The sequence below is a fragment of the Phacochoerus africanus genome, chromosome 14, assembly GCF_016906955.1.
Source record: "Phacochoerus africanus isolate WHEZ1 chromosome 14, ROS_Pafr_v1, whole genome shotgun sequence".
In the NCBI taxonomy this organism is placed as follows: domain Eukaryota; kingdom Metazoa; phylum Chordata; class Mammalia; order Artiodactyla; family Suidae; genus Phacochoerus; species Phacochoerus africanus.
In genome coordinates this window covers 13,959,148-13,974,908 of record NC_062557.1, presented here as the reverse complement: position 1 = coordinate 13,974,908, position 15,761 = coordinate 13,959,148, and the positions used below count along the sequence as shown (strand labels likewise).

The 15,761-nt window shown below is 43.5% G+C and overlaps 1 protein-coding gene across 4 annotated transcripts in view; it reads right to left on the bottom strand.

The window, feature by feature from the left end:
* PITPNC1 (phosphatidylinositol transfer protein cytoplasmic 1) overlaps window positions 1-15,761 on the bottom strand; it is a 274,382-nt gene that overhangs the window by 7,005 nt on the left and 251,616 nt on the right. For 3 of the 4 annotated variants that reach the window (XM_047756867.1, XM_047756865.1, XM_047756866.1), the window contains exon 8: window positions 13,452-13,515. In XM_047756867.1, coding sequence (XP_047612823.1) covers window positions 13,452-13,515 — 64 coding nt within the window. Of the gene's footprint in view, window positions 1-1,645; window positions 1,765-13,451; window positions 13,516-15,761 lie in introns of all 4 variants that reach the window. The other variant, XM_047756868.1, reaches the window with a different exon arrangement.

Here is a 15,761-nt window from a genome sequence, read left to right as displayed (position 1 = left end):
TTTTGATTTCAAGTTTTTCGTTACGATAGAGAAGAAAAATACAGAAAAAGAAATGATGCCCAATTTGATGGAATTCCAAAGAATAAGAGACATGTGGTAAGCATTCAAAGATAACCACTTTGTGTAACTCCTGAGGAGACAGACATCTCTGAAGTTATGGGAAGGACCGTGCGTTCCAGCCAGAGAACGCACAGGCTTTCCCACAGGCAGACCCATCCCAGGTATCTCTACACAGTAGACTTCCTAATAGTAATAATCACAGTGAAACAGAAAGAAAACCAAAGAGCCTCAAGCTGTAAGCCAGAAGAACTCAGAATGAGGAAAGCACTGCGTCACATCCTTTGGCCATGAGGCATCTTCCCCTTTCCCTGGCTTCCTTTGTCTTGTCGTGCTTAGAGTGAGTAGCTTTCAGAGCTCGGCTGAGGGGGGCGGGGAAACGGTGTCTAGCATTCCTAAAGAAAAGGTCATTCAAAGTGATGGAAATTCAAGGACAGTCTCCTTACTGAGCATTTCTAACTTCAGAACAGGGCAAGAGGAAGGGGGGTGTTCTCTTGGAACTGGTCAGTGGAACTTCTCAGTTAAGTCTGGTCCAAACAGCCTTCTGCAAATCCAACCATGGCATGCAAAACGGGAAGGAAGAGTCAGGGGCATTTCAACCTCAAGGGCAGTCACATGCAGTCTATGGCAGCGCATGAGCCTTACAAGGCAGATTCCAAAGACGTGCACTCCAAAGTCCACTAGACATTTCCCACGTGCAACCAGAGGTCTCCACAATTCTAAAGCGCTTACAACTACAGCCACCTCTCAACATTCTATAACCACATGGTCAATTTCTTAAGTCTCTACTAGGTATTAACAGACATGCGGGCTCAAGCTAGCACCCAAAGACATCACAGCTCTGGCCAAAGATGCATATCAATGACTTGGGGATAACGTTTTTCTTTGTAACTCATCTTCATGGGAATGAATGACTGAGACAGAACTCTAGTTAAGATGCCGGCGTACACCACACAGTCAGCTCTTCATCACCCCTGTGCCACTAAATAATGTCAGGCTCTCCCAGGCTTAAGTCCCAGGCTGGATCTCATCTGGCTCCTGCTCACCACCCCTTCGCTGCTCCGCCAGTGGGCACGTGGACAGCAGCCCCATCTGGACATGAACCCAAGTCCCAAGAAACTGGTTGGATTAAGCCAGCCATAAAGAGCCACAGAGAGCAGTTCAAAGCAAATGTAAAGAAACCTAAAATACCAGATGAGCCACAGCCCTCCCTTACATGAATGACGGAGTGTTTGCTGTGCCTTTAAACGTTACTGGCATTGATGTTTTAGTTTTCACACGACATCCGTTTTTACCTCTCTGTTCTTTTGTGGCGCAGGCCACAAAATGTTTCCACTCTCTGTGTTCTTGGTTTCCTGACCCAAACAACCCCCCACGTCAAGCAGCTTTAAAGAATGGAAATGTCTGGAAGCAAGAGCTAACACTGTCCAATGGAGACCCTGCTGAGGTTTTTTTTAACCTATGGCCTCTGGGAGACGGTGCTTTTTTTGTGGACGTTTGAGACGTGAGCGTTTGAAGTCACTTCAAAGATCTGTTTACGTGTACGTTTGGTCAAAGGTGGGCAACATGTTTCAAAAATTCTACATACACTTGTTTGGGTCTGGCTCTCTATGTGATCCACAGTGGAGGAATGCTGATTGCAAACTTTTATGTTGGTTTGTTCATGCATGTTTTTCTCGTATTCCCGAACATCATCCATTGTCATATCTGAAAGAAGGTCAAGACGTTGGCAACTTCTGTTATTAAAGGCAAACTTTCAATGGGGGGAGACTTTAGGGAAAGATGGCAGCTTAGCAGAAGCCAGAGAGAGGTGTCAAAAGCAGGGGATTCACTAACTTTATGCGGAGTCAATCATAAAGTTAGCTCAACCAGCCAAAGGGAGAGTGAATACAAGGGCGTTAAGTCAAAAGAGTCTTAGAACTGAGAAGAGTGGAAGTTATTGAGGGGTGATTCTTGTCAAGTGAGCTAGGTGGGTAGGAAGTGGTAGCACGTGGACAGTGCCGTAGCCTGAGATCTCCTAAGAGCATGGTTAGAAGATCCCTTTGAAGGACAGGGCCAGGTCTGTGTGGTTTAATACTTACCTTCCATATACCTTTCAAAATACATTTAGAGGTTCTTTAAGACAAGGCATTCGACAACAGAGAGGACACTTTCATTGCTATTTATAAGAGACATGACATAGAAGTCAGAGAAATGTTGCTCCCCGGTACCAGTGAGATTTGGTGCAATGCTCGCAGAGATGTATTTCTGCACAGAACGCATGGTGTCAGAGAGTGCAGGTCTACACTGAACGTCAAGTCTAGCCTAACAGCTTGGAGCTGGCTGGCACTGCTTCCACCCACGCTGATCTATAAATACAATGGCACGTGACATGATGATTTTTTGGCCCGAGTATGCAATTTTTCAGTATTTCAGAATAATAATTTCTTAATCCAGTGGTTTAAGAAACACAGGGGACAATTTTGCGACATTTTGGGTTGTCACAATTGGGGTGGAGGTGCCACTGGCATGTCGTGGGGAGAGGCCCTGGATGCTGTGGTACATCCTGCAAAGTGTACCGTATTCCCCTTGCCCCCAACAAAGACTTATCTGGAACAGAATGTCAGGGGTGCCAAGGTTGAGAAACCTCGTCTAAACCCAACTGATAAAAAACTTAAACAAAGAACCTGTTTGTCTTCAGTATGTGAAGTGCATAAAAATCATAATTAGTCTCACTTTAAATACTTCTGTTGCTTTATCCTCCACTCCCCACTCCACTCCTTGGTTATTTTATAACATTTTATCAGCAATTTCCCCAGATGGGCATTCCTCTGTTGCTCTCATGGCAGAATTTAACTTCATGCCTCTTTACCCTGAGTTATCAGTGCTTGACAATTCGTTAACCAGTCTACCACCTTGATCACTAATTAGCTTGGTGGGGATTTAGAGTGGGGATTTACAGCGGAAAATTTTCCTTAAGTATTTTCTGCATCATGTGGTTCGGTGTCTTTTTATATCAATCCATGTGTCTCACGCGAGACTCTTCAATTTCAAAGGGCAGACCTGCCAGAAGTTTATGAATTAATTCAGTGTGGTCTGGGGCCGAGACGCAGGGCAGCTCTAAATCCAGACCTGAGCTATTTTGTTTGGCTGATGACCCTCCCACCCCAACACACACATCCCGAAACCGTTAATCAAAAATGCTGTTGATAAGCAATGTAAGTATCAAGAATGCTAAGCAACAGTCTGGCCAAGCAAAGAGCATGCTTTTCTGTTAGAAAATCAAGGTAACTGGAAAGCAGTAAAGAGGTGCTGCTTTGAGATTGGAACAAATGCATCTTAGTTAACAATAATAACACATCCTTTCAAGAGAAACACTTTAAGTTCAGTGGCTGGTTATCAAAATTTCGTAAACACAAATACACTTGGAATGAAGATTGAGGTCCTTTTCAGTTAACGTCTAAAATCCTCTATACATATATTCATTAACATTCTCCACACACTTTATTTCCACCCCTCCCCCAATGTCATGACAGTAATTTCCAAAACAAAAACAAAGGTGGTTAAATTTCTCTTGCTCTCGTAAATCTTAACGGAAACCGTACTTTAATTAGCTCACTGTTTGGAGAGAGGCTTTAACGGTGTGATTATGGGCTTTCAAAGATATATCAAATTTTATGGATGTGAAGAAAGATTTAATAACCAAGAAACTCATTATTATCTTGTTCATAATAGCGAAAAATCAAAAACAACTTGGGCCTGATAGTAGTATGCAGCCATTAAAAATGATGCAGAAGAAAACGGAACACGATAGAGGAATGTCCTTGGGATACTGTTAAATAAAAAACTGGAGATAAAAAAGATTGTACATGTTGTATGAAAACATTTTTGCCAGAAACGCATTACGTACATTTGAAAAAGACTGAACGGGTACATTTCGAAACGTTAACAGTGATTGTTTTGAGGAATTTGACTTATATGTCATTTTCATTTTTTCCTTTTTGCTTATCTATATTTTCTATATTAAAAATATGCATTACTTCGATAACAAAGGAAGAGAACATTATTTTAAAAATCAATTTTGGGGGGCCGTTAGAAGAGGGATGCCATCAGTTTGCAAATTGGTAAAAAGATGTACTTTGCGACCTGTAGCCTGGGAACCTCCACATGCCTCGGCTGCAACCCTAAAATAGCAAAAAAAAAAAAAAAAGGGAGATAGACTTTTCTAAATTTCTGTCTATTCTAAAAACACAAGGATTTCTTTTTATTTATTTATTTATTTATTTATTTATTTATTTTTATAGAAGTTCTTGGGCCAAGCATTGACCTTGCCCAAGAGGTACAATACAACCTATGATTACTTTAACCCAGTGTGCCAGGCAGGGAGGGGACTGAACCTGCGCCTTAGCAATGACTCGAGCTGCTGCAGCTGGATTCTTAACCAACTGTGCCACAGTGGGAGCTCCTATTTTTTTAAAAATGAAGTTAAGAAACAAAGTTGCAGAAAAATTCATCTTAAAAAAAAAACAGCAGAATTCCTGTTGTGGCTCAGTGGTAACGAACCCAGCTAGCATCCATGAGGATGTGGGTTCTATCCCTGGCCTTGCTTAGTGGGTTAAGGATCTGGCTTTGCAGTGAGCTGTGGTGTAGGTCACAGATGAGGCTCAGATACAGGCCTGCAGCTGTAGCTCCAATTTGACCCCTGGCCTGGGAACTTCCATATGCCACAGGTGTGGCCTTAAATGGCAAACACCGGAGTTCCCGTTGTGGCTCAGCGTAAATGAATCTGACTAGCATCCATGAGGATGCAGGTTCGATCCCTGGCCTCACTCAGTGGGTTGAGGATCTGGTGTTGCTGTGAGCTGGGGTGTAGTAGGTGGCAGATGAGGCTGGGATCTGGTGTTGCTGTGGCTGTGGCTGGCAGCTGCAGCTCTGATTTGACCCCTAGCCGGGGAACCTCCATCTGCCATGGGTGCGGGTCCCCTCACAAAAAAAAGCAAAAACTAAACAACCACAAAAAAACCCTTCTCAAGTAGCCCACATAAGAACTGATGAACTTCTAGGAAAGGAGCTCTTCTAAAGATGATGATAACTTATTCTCAGCCGATCCTGAAGGAAAATACGTTTGTCTAAATCCTGAACTCCCCTCCCATATTCTACAGGCTCATGGAAATGATGTCAACATTTTGGGCATTCCTCAGTAATGTATGGAAAGCCTAATCGAGTGAAAATGTTCCCATCCAGGTTATCTGGTAGAATGCATTATGTCTTGCTTCTGCAAAGGATATGATCTCGAAATCTATACATGAAGCAATTTTTTAGTAAATTCAATGACATATGCCCCATGACAGATGATACTTTCAGAGATGATTCGTCTTCATTACTGACTGATTTTCAATGATCAGAGGGACTTCTCACAGTTTAGGTGCAGATCTCTGCTCCCCTAAAACAAGTGCTTATATGTATCAGAGAAACTCTTAAATAAGCTAAAAAATAATCACCCTTTAATTTATAAATGTGCAAGGTCAAAATTTACTTTTCTTTCTTTCATTCTTTTTTTTTTGTCTTTTTGCCTTTTCTAGGGCCGCCCCCTTTGCATATGGAGGTTCCCAGGCTAGGTGTCTAATCAGAGCTGCTGCGCCGGCCCAAACCAGAGCCACATCAACTCAGGATCCGAGCCACATCTGCAACCTACACCACAGCTCACAGCAACGTTGGATCTTTAACCCACTGAGCAAGGCCAGGGATTGAACCTGCAACCTCATGGTTCCTAGTTGGATTTGTTAACCACTGCGCCACGATGGGAACTCCAAAATTTACTTTTCTTAAGTGAGGTTTCTTAAATGAAGTCTTAAACAAATAACACTGGCCTAAATGCCTGATTTAAAAGACTATTGGAACTAGTACTGAATTTTTTCTGATAAGGAAGGTGTATCCTAATATCTCTGACACTTGGCTCTCAGAGGGTGACTGATAATCTGGGGGTTAAATACCCTCTTCATTGCAAGATTTCTTGTCTTCCCCCTCTTGCAAGACCATTTCATTCCTTCTCTTTCTTGCCATCCTTCAGGTAAGGGGAGTAAACAGACCGCAGTCTTCCGTCCCAGCATGTGGAGGTCACACCGAATTGGCCTCGATAGAACCCTCTTCTCTACCACCAGCCCAGCTTTGTCAAAAAAAAGCTCTGGACTCAGAGGATTTGTTAATTGAGAAGCTTCTTCAATTTCCCAAACCATAAACTAAGGCTCTATGTTTTTGTTTTTTGGCTGCACTCACGGCATATATAAGTTCCAGGGCCAGGGATGGAACCTGCGCCACAGCAGTGACAATGCCAGACCCTTAACCCACTGTGCCACCAGAGAACTCCAAGGCTCTGTGTTAAAGAACAAAATATACCTCAACTGCAAGTCTTGGTCTGCTTCAACTGTTTTCTGCCTTTTTTTTTTTTTTTTTTTTTTTTTTGCTATTTTAGGGCCGCACTTGCGGCATATGGAGGTTCCCAGGCTAGGGGTCCAATCAGAGCTACAGCTTCCGGCCTACGCCAGAGCCTCAGCAATGCCAGATCCGAGCAGTGTCTGCCACCTACACCACAGCTCATGGCAAGGCCAGATCCTTAACCCACGGAGCGAGGCCAGGGATCGAACCCACATCCTCATGGATCCTAGTTGGGTTCGTTAACCGCTGAGTCATGAAGGGAACTCCTATTTTTTTTTTTTTTTTGCCTCAGCAGTGGCATATGGAGGTTCCTGGGCCCGGTATGGAACATGTGCCTCAGCAGCAACCTGAGCCGCTGCAGAGATGCAGAGACAACACAGGATCCTTACCTGCTGTACCTCAGCAGGAACTCCTGTTATCTGTTTTCCAAAATATGGGTTTCAATTATTACTTACTTATTGAATCACTCAAAGAATGCATGAATTATGTTCCATAGACATAATTCAAACAGTACTAGATTATATATAGAGAAGAGTTTAATTACTTTCAACTTCCCTTATCAATCCTATTCCTTCTACCAGATTTTTTTTTTCTTATGAGTTCACTTGTATAATTACTATGACACACATACATGCAGTCACTTATTTTTAATTTATGGAATAATACTATAGTATACCATACTACACAATGGTTCTAGCTGACTTCTTCCACTAATGGAAAACATACATCTTTCCATACCAGTATATACAGAACTACTTTACTCTTTTTAAGAGTTTAAACTATATTCATAGCGTTAGTGGGTCATAATTTACTTGACCACATTTCTGTTAATGGACATGTACACAGAGACTAGATTCTAGCTTTTGTAAACAACCTTATACTGAATAGCGCTGAAATTATATTCATGAACACGTGTGGTTAACAAACCCGACTAGGAACCATGAGGTTACGGGTTCCATCCCTGGCCTCGCTCCATGGGTCAAGGATCCGGCGTTACCATGAACTGTGGTGTGGGTTGCAGACGTGGCTTGGATCCCGAGTTGCTGTGGCTCTGGTGTAGGCCAGTGGCTACAGCTCCGATTCGACCCCTAGCCTGGGAACCTCCATATGCTGCGGGAGCGGCCCAAAGAAATAGCAAAAGGATAAATAAATAAATAAATAAATAATAAAATGTTTGCTATCAAATGGGCAAACATTTATCTTCTTGTTTCCATCACATTTCTTGTGATTAGGAGTAAGGCTATTGGTTATTGGCATTTCTTCTTCCATAGTTTAGCTATTCATGTTCTTTACCGTTTTTCTACAGAGCTGTTGGATTTCTTATTTATAGGACCTCTTTACATATTATAGATATTAGTCCTCTGTTGGCTACATATGTTGTAAATAGCTTCTCTTAGTCTTTCAACTTGGTTTATGGTGGCTGTTTTCTTTTAATCATTTTATTAAAGAAGGCAGGTTGATTTTATGGGACACGGAGAGAAGACTATATTTGAAAGGCCTTTAGGATAGAAGTCGGTTGAACATACAGAGAAAATGCCGTGCAACAAAATATCAGCAAGCAAGACCTTTCCTTCATTGTATTGCACAGCTGCAGGAGCTACAATTTTTTTCCTTTTTAGGGTTGCACCCGAGGCATATGGAAGTTCCCAGGCTAGGGGTCTAATCCAAGCTGTAGACACTGGCCTACACCACAGCCACAGCAATGCCAGATCTGAGCCTTGTTTGCAACCTACACCACAGCTCACGGCAATGCCAGATCCTGAATTCACTGAGCGAGGCCAGGGATGGAACCTGTATCCTCATGGTTACTAGTCAGATTCATTTCCACTGAGCCACAACAGGAACTCCAATAGCTACAATTTTAATGAAGAGTCATATATTCTAACTCAATGACTTGTCCAATGTCATATTTTATTTCCTTCTATAAACATTTTCTCTCCATTTCCAGGCTTGTCAGCCTAAACAGAAGTAAGTTTTTCCGTAAGTCTCTCTCTCTCTCTTTTTTTTTTTTTGCTTTTTAGGGCTGCACTTGCAGCATATGGAGGTTCCCAGGCTAGGGGTCCAATTGGAGCTACAGCTGCCAGTCTACACCACAGCCACAGCCACAGCAACATCAGATCTGAGCAGCATCTGCGACCCACATCACAGCTGACGGCAACACTGGATCCTTAACCCACTGAACGAGGCCAGGGATCGAACCCTCAACCTCATGGTCCTGGTCGGATTCGTTTCCACTGTGCCTCGACGGGAACTCCAAAATGGGTCTTAAACAAGTGGTTGGGTTAGGGGTCAGAGGAAGCTCCACTGATCATGAATTACATCTGATACATCTTTGACTCCAGCAAAATGGTGGCTATGCTTTGGGTATGCTTTTTTTCTTTTAAAAGAATTCTTTAAAGTGGTTATAAATTTGGAGTTCCCATTGTGGTGCAGTGGAAACGAATCCGACTAGGATCCACGGGGATGTGGTTTCGATCCTTGGCCTTGATCAGTGGGTTAAGAACCCGGCATTGCTGTGAGCTGTGGTGTTGGCCGCAGACATGGCTTGGATCTGGAGTTGCTGTGGCTGTGGGGTAGGCCAGCAGCTGTAGCTCCAATTCCACCCCTAGCCTGGGAACCTCCATATGTCTCAAGCGTGGCCCTAAAAAAAGCAATAACAAGGAAAAAAAAAAGACAAAAAAAGGTTATAAATTCAATAGTTGCTTGTTATAAATAGCTTAGGAGTGGGTCCACATTTTTGCAACAAAACTAGCCAATCCTTAAAGTTTGATGCATTCCCTTTCCATATCATTCAGAGCATTAAGATATAGAATTATAATCTATAGTTGTAATTTGTTTCCCCCCAGTTCTTATGTTGGGGAGGTGAAGGGGTGGGTCACAGATCCCTTCGAAAATCTGATGGGAAGTCATGGGTTCTCTCCCCAGAAAAATGAATGTGAGCAGACACATATAAAATGTTGCCTAAGAGCCATGACACCCAAGTTCATGTTTCAGGGAACCTGAGGCCACTGGAAAATGCTGGCTTGGCGAACTCAATTAGCTAATGCTAGTGCCTAAGAAGGCTTCCTTCCCCACTTTGAACTTGCTTCACTTGTTGTTTGGCTGCTCTAAGGACTCCAGAATGATTTCTAAGTCATTTTCATGAGGGGGTTTCATCTCTACGTCTCTACCAGCCAGAACGACCCCCTGTACTTTTTTAGTACAGGAAGGGTCAGGATTCATGAGGTTCTGCTGAATCAGAGCCTCCCTCGGGCCACCCTCTGTGTTCCTCTCTCAAAATACTGTCATATTTGTGAAGCAAAACCATGCTTTGGTGAAGCTGGGCTGTCTATTTTTATCCACCTCCCCTTTCACCCCGTCTTCTGAAATGTGCAGTTGTTTCTTCTGATTAGTGTTCCAATCACGCAGGAGACACCCAAGGCTCATGGATAAAGACCAATCAAGGCTTTGAAAGAGAAACTCAACTCCCCCAATAGCGGAAATGGTTGTACTTTACGAGAACAAGAGAATAAAATCTGTTGAGGGAGATAGTTATGTGACAGCCAAGTGCTGAACCTCAGAAAAGGTACCAAGTTAAGTCTGGGGCGAGAAAATTTCACCATCATTTACAATGACCACCCCCCCCTTTTACTCTTAATTAAGCCCTGGAGGAGGGGAGTCTAATTAGAGAGAAAGGCATCATTCAGGGGTGCCACCGCATCACGGTACACAGTCTGGGCACAGTAGGAACACACAGCCCAGGAGGTCAACGGAGTTAAAATTCAGTCTGAAGCCAATAACAGCACCTGCTGAATCTGCCCAGAAGGGGCGTCTTTTTTAATGCATCAGAATTTAGCAGTTGGCCCTGAAGGCCTCGGTCATTCTCTAGTCTAATTAACTTTGGACTGAATTAATTAAACTGTCCCTTCAATCAAGTCTGCTTTAATGTCATTCCTAAACTTTAGTGAGCATCAGAATCATTGGGAGGGCTTGTTAAAACACAGATTACAGGGCTATGCCCCCAAAGTATTTGATTCAGTAGGTTTGGGGTGGGGCCTGAATCTGAATTTGTAGCAGTTCCTTCAGGGATGCTGATGCCGATGGCCCAGGGACCTCACTTGGAGAATAAGTGCTATAGGCTATAGGCAAAGCTATAGGTTCTTTACTTTGAACCTTTTCCATGTTTAGTAGCGAGAGCCTGTATAGACCAAAGAAAAATAAACTGCTTCAGGTACCCGAAGCTGAAAGGCTGTTCTGGTGGACAGTGACACACCCGTTCACCTGAAAGGCCCACAGTCCCCAGCATTACCTTGAATAAGGGGTTATGGGCAGGCCTCTTCCATTCACTTGATGGACTGTCTGCATCTGTGTCATGAAGGAGCTGCTGTTTTCCTCGCAAGCAGCTCAGCTGGGGGCAGGGATGCCAGTAATTTACATGAAATTGATGGGGTGGCTCTCAGACCCCATACTGAGTGAAAAGGCTGCCTGTTTTGGTTGGGGCTTGGGTTGTGTACACAGGGGGTGGAGACCTTCTTTGGGGAGTACAAGGCGCCCTGATGACCTACAGCCACTAAACCACACGCTGTTTCTCTGTACTCTGATACAGAAAGGGCTTTTTGTCCGTAGACTCCTAGAGTTAATTCCTGTCTCCACCTCACCCATCTTAAATAACTAGGTAAGATGCTCTCTTCTTAAAGGTCTTTGATGCATTATTCTAGCTTTGGCCCCTGTAAGAGTCTGATATATATATATATTTTTTGGACTCAAAGTCTTTAACTCTCTTTCTTGCTGAGGCCTTGGCTGAGATAGAAAAGAATCGGCCCCCATCCTCTGCGCTCCGGTCCTTTGCTTACTAGGCTCCAGCCCACATTTTCTTTTTCTATATCCTGCCTTGGCAGTTCCCTGGTGCTCCAGTGGTTGGGACTCAGTGCTGTCACTGTGTGGACTGGGTTCAATCCCTGGTCTGAGAACTAAGATCCCACATCAAGTTGCTGTGCGTTGCAGCCAAAACAACCACCACCACCACAACCCCCCCCAAACTACTCTATATCTTGCCTCTACTCAAACTCTTTTCTGATCCACAGGCTGGCACTGTTTTGTCCTCCTTATTAGGGCATGGCTACTCTTTCTGATGCTGTGTTTTATTTTTTCCTTTTAAAGAATTTTAAAAATTTTTGCTTTTTAGGGCTGCACCTGTGACATACGGATGTTCCCAAGCTAGGGGTTAAAGTGGAGCTGCAGCTGCCGGTCTACACCACAGACACAGCAATACCAGATCCGAGCCTACACTGCAGCACACGGCAACACCCCAGACCCTTAACCCACTGAGTGAGGCCAGGGATCCAACCTGAATTCTCATGCCTGCTAGATGGAGTCATTACCACTGAGCCACGATGGGAACTCCTGATGCTGCCTTTTCAGAAAAGTCCTCTATGGCATCCTGGCACTCAAGAGAAATCTATTAAAGTGCCCTCTGTCTTGGTTTTCAGTGTGGCAGAGTTTTGGCCCTGCATGGCTCTGTTTACTTACCAAACTTCTCACTGGTTTGAGCCTATTATTCCTTGATTATCCTTTTAAAATTCCCTTAGTGTCGGTGGCAAGGATGCCAGGAGTGGGGGGGAGTGCGAGTTGGGAGGGGCCCAGCAGTTCTTAATTTTTGGGGGGAGGTCTGTGCTCCCTTTAAGAATCTGAGAAAAGCTTCCCAGAAAAAAACAACCAGAAAGATTTGTTCAGTGATGGGGGGTAGTAATCACAGGAGCCTCTCCCTCCACCTGCCTCATGAAAGACAACCACAAATAGGTGTTAGGGAGATGTGGTGACAATGTGACAGGTCAGCGCACTTGCTGCGCCTGAGCAGCATTTGGGGTGTGTGTGTGTGTGTGTGTGTGTGTCTGTGTGTGATAAGACAGGGCAAATGATGATCTTTCCAAAGAATCTCTTCCAGAGGTCTGCATTTGTGCAAACCCAGGAAAATGCAAAGATGCATTTGCTTTTCAGAAGATGAAGATCTGAGAAAATTGCACCAAAAGAAAAAAAAAAAAAGCATGCCTATAGCCTACATTACCCTGTCTTTTAAAATGTGGTTCAAAACCAGCTAAACAACAGTCATAACAATCACTGTCTTTGCCCATTCAGTCCAGTGCAAGCTTTCACTTTAAATTTGGTACCTTCTGCTAAGAAGAGGGAGGGGATTGGTGGGACAATGACAGAATGGCAGCAAAATGCAATCTAGGTTACACTGAGAACAAATTCAATGTGACTTAGGAAAAGGCCAAGGAGAAGGGCATTGCATTAAGCAATCAGATCTGACCCAAGTCACCAGCTGGGTGTGTTTGTTTCTATTTATAGTCAAGGACACTAGCCTCTGATGACTGCTTCTGGGAACGTGGATCCACATGGACAAAAATGATAGTGGGGACCTGGGAAGGGTGGTCCATCTATCATGAGATGAAGCAAACCTTGTTTCTTTCCATTTACTGAAAATACCCAGAACTTATTTCACTCTTGCCATATCATTAAAAACAAGAACAACAGAACAGTAGTATCGGTTAGAATGAAGGGGGCACCAGTGCTTCTGCCCTCGCATTCCTTATGTTTTTGGTGAGAGCGGGTGTTTCAAGTATTCTCTAAATCAAAGGCCAACTTCCACTTGATGTGATGCTTCAGAGAGCGTGGATCTTGAAGTGTGGGATAAATTAGGATGTGTTTGAAACCCATCCAGTAGAGAATTTCAGAGCCCTGTGTTATCAAGTATCTATGCATCAAACATACTGAGGTCCTTCTCAGTCAATAACTGAGTGTCGCGGTTATTTTAGACCAAGCTTCTCTCATGACATTCTTTCTCATTATGATCTGTGGACAGTGCTGTTTCCAGTACAGGACACAACAGCCCTGCCTTTGTTGTTGTCTCTCTGGGTAGCAGTTGAAGCCCAAAGGACTGAAAGCCTAAGCCAACAAGTTAGGAAGTTGTTCTACAAGTGATCTGGGGGGAGTTGACTTACCATACCACTCATCAACCCATGCAAAAGCCTGTCTATGTCCAATCAGAAGAATATCTCGGACCACCTAAAAAAAGCAAAAGAAGGAGGTTGATAAGATACCATGTTTGAGTAAAACTATTTGGAAAAGAGATTGTTTCCAGTTCTAGCAATCCTGGCAATTACAAATTTTTCCATCCCTCTGTCCATATGTGTTGACAATTATAGGCTGACATACTTTCTCTTAGCCCTTTTCATGGTGTGCATATACCTGCTGTAAATTAATCTCTTTATCTTACTTGAAAGGGGCTGGAGGTTGTTCAAACTAATGACAACATTGGAAAAAAAAAAAAAGTGTTCCCGTTATGGTGCAGCGGAAACAAATCTGACTAGGAACCATGAGGTTGCATGTTCGATCCCTGGCCTCGCTCAGCAGGTTAAGGATCCGGTGTTGCTGTGAGCTGTGGTGTAGGTCGCAGACACGGCTTGGATCCAGTGTTGCTGTGGCTGTGGCGTAGGCCAGCGGCTACAACTCTGATTGGACCCCTCGCCTGGGAACCTCCATATGTTTCGAGGGCAGTCCTAAGAAGACAAAAGACAAAACAAAAACAAAAACAAAAAAAACCCCAAAAAACTAATGACAACAGTCTGGCAGTCACACAGCAGTGACGGGGATGAATCTCTAGGGCTGGTCACCTTGGGATTTCTCTCTTCATTTATCTTTACCTAAAACAGGCTCTACATTCATTTGCGGAAGGGTGTGTCTCACGGCTGCCAGGTCATAAATGTTGGAAACATTTGTCTGAGTAGCAAGTGACTTCTAAGCCAAAAGCACTCAAAACTCTCTCTTCTCTAGCAAAATATCCTAAATATTGGCTATTATTTTTTTTATAATTGAAGGTGTCAGAAAAAGATGGTAAATATCTTTCTAGGCTTTACTTTCATGTAATAGAAGGAGGGGAAAAGGCAGTTTAGTCAACTATTATTTCTTTATATTTTTGTCTTTTTAGGGCCGCATCCCTGGCACATGGAGGTTCCCAGGCTAGGGGTCCAACGAGAGCTGTAGTCACCAGCCTACGCCAGAGCCACAGCAGCTCGGGATCCAAGCTGCGTCTTCAACCTACACCACAGCTCACAGCAACGCCGGATCTGTAACCCACTGAGCGAGGCCAGGGATCGAATCCGCATCCTCATGAGCCACTGAGCCACAACGGGAACTCCTAGTCATCTATTATTGAGAGAAATGAAATAAGAGCCCTGAACTAACAGGAATGATAAACTTGACTGGAGACGAAAAGGAATGAAGTTGCTTCTTATGGTGACACATAATGCCAATGGAAAACTAAGAAAAATAGAGAGTTTGTGTGTAACACCATTTATACGCTTTTATTTCATGGTATTTCTCTCTCTTTTTTTTTTGGTCTTCTATAAATGTGCCTTTTTACATTTCTTTGATACTGACACTCTCCCTCCAACATTCCTTTCTTCCTGCCAAACAAATCTAGCAATTGTCGAAAGCCTCTCGCAGAAGGTTCAAGCATGTTTCCATAAATGAAGGATTTTTAATTCGGTGAATTTGCAGAAACAAGGGAAGCTTTCATAATGAAGTGTTTATTACACTAGGCCTCTGGATATCTAGCGAGGCTTTTATGACTGGAAGGAGGAAGCATGTAATGAAAATAAGAAACGACATGAAGCCATGCACATTTGAGTGCTGAGTGCATCAAATTCATGGAAATCAAAAGAACAGCATCGAGGCATCCGTAAATATACCCTATTGCATTAAGCACAACACAGCTGTCTGCTGGAAACAAGAATTCAATAATGTGCTAATGGCTCTCTTTCGAACATTTTTTCCCCCCTTAACTGTGAATAGATTCTTCAAAAACAAAGGTGTTCAGAGAAAGGCATCTCTGGCACTTACACCCCATGCAGGCGCAAGCCTCAGATACTTATTAGTGGCTCATGTGCCAGAGCAGGTGTGTTTCTGGGGTGTTGATAACACTTCATTATATTTGGGAATGGGCAATGGGAATGCCTACTACTAGAGGGTAATTCCTACAGGTATTTTAAAGACATAGAGTCTCACAACTTGCCAAAAGAGACACAATGAGCCCCAGGGCAATCTAAATATGTTTTCCGAGAAGAAGAAATAACAAAACACACTGTGGCAGTGGCCCTGGTAAGAGGAGATCACTTTGGGTATATGATCGTGGGACGTTGTTGGAAGTCAAGAATATACAGCTTGAGGGGAGTTCCCGTCCTGGCACAGCAGAAACGAATCTGACTAGGATCCCAGAGGACACAGGTTCGATCCTTGCCCTGGCTCAAGTG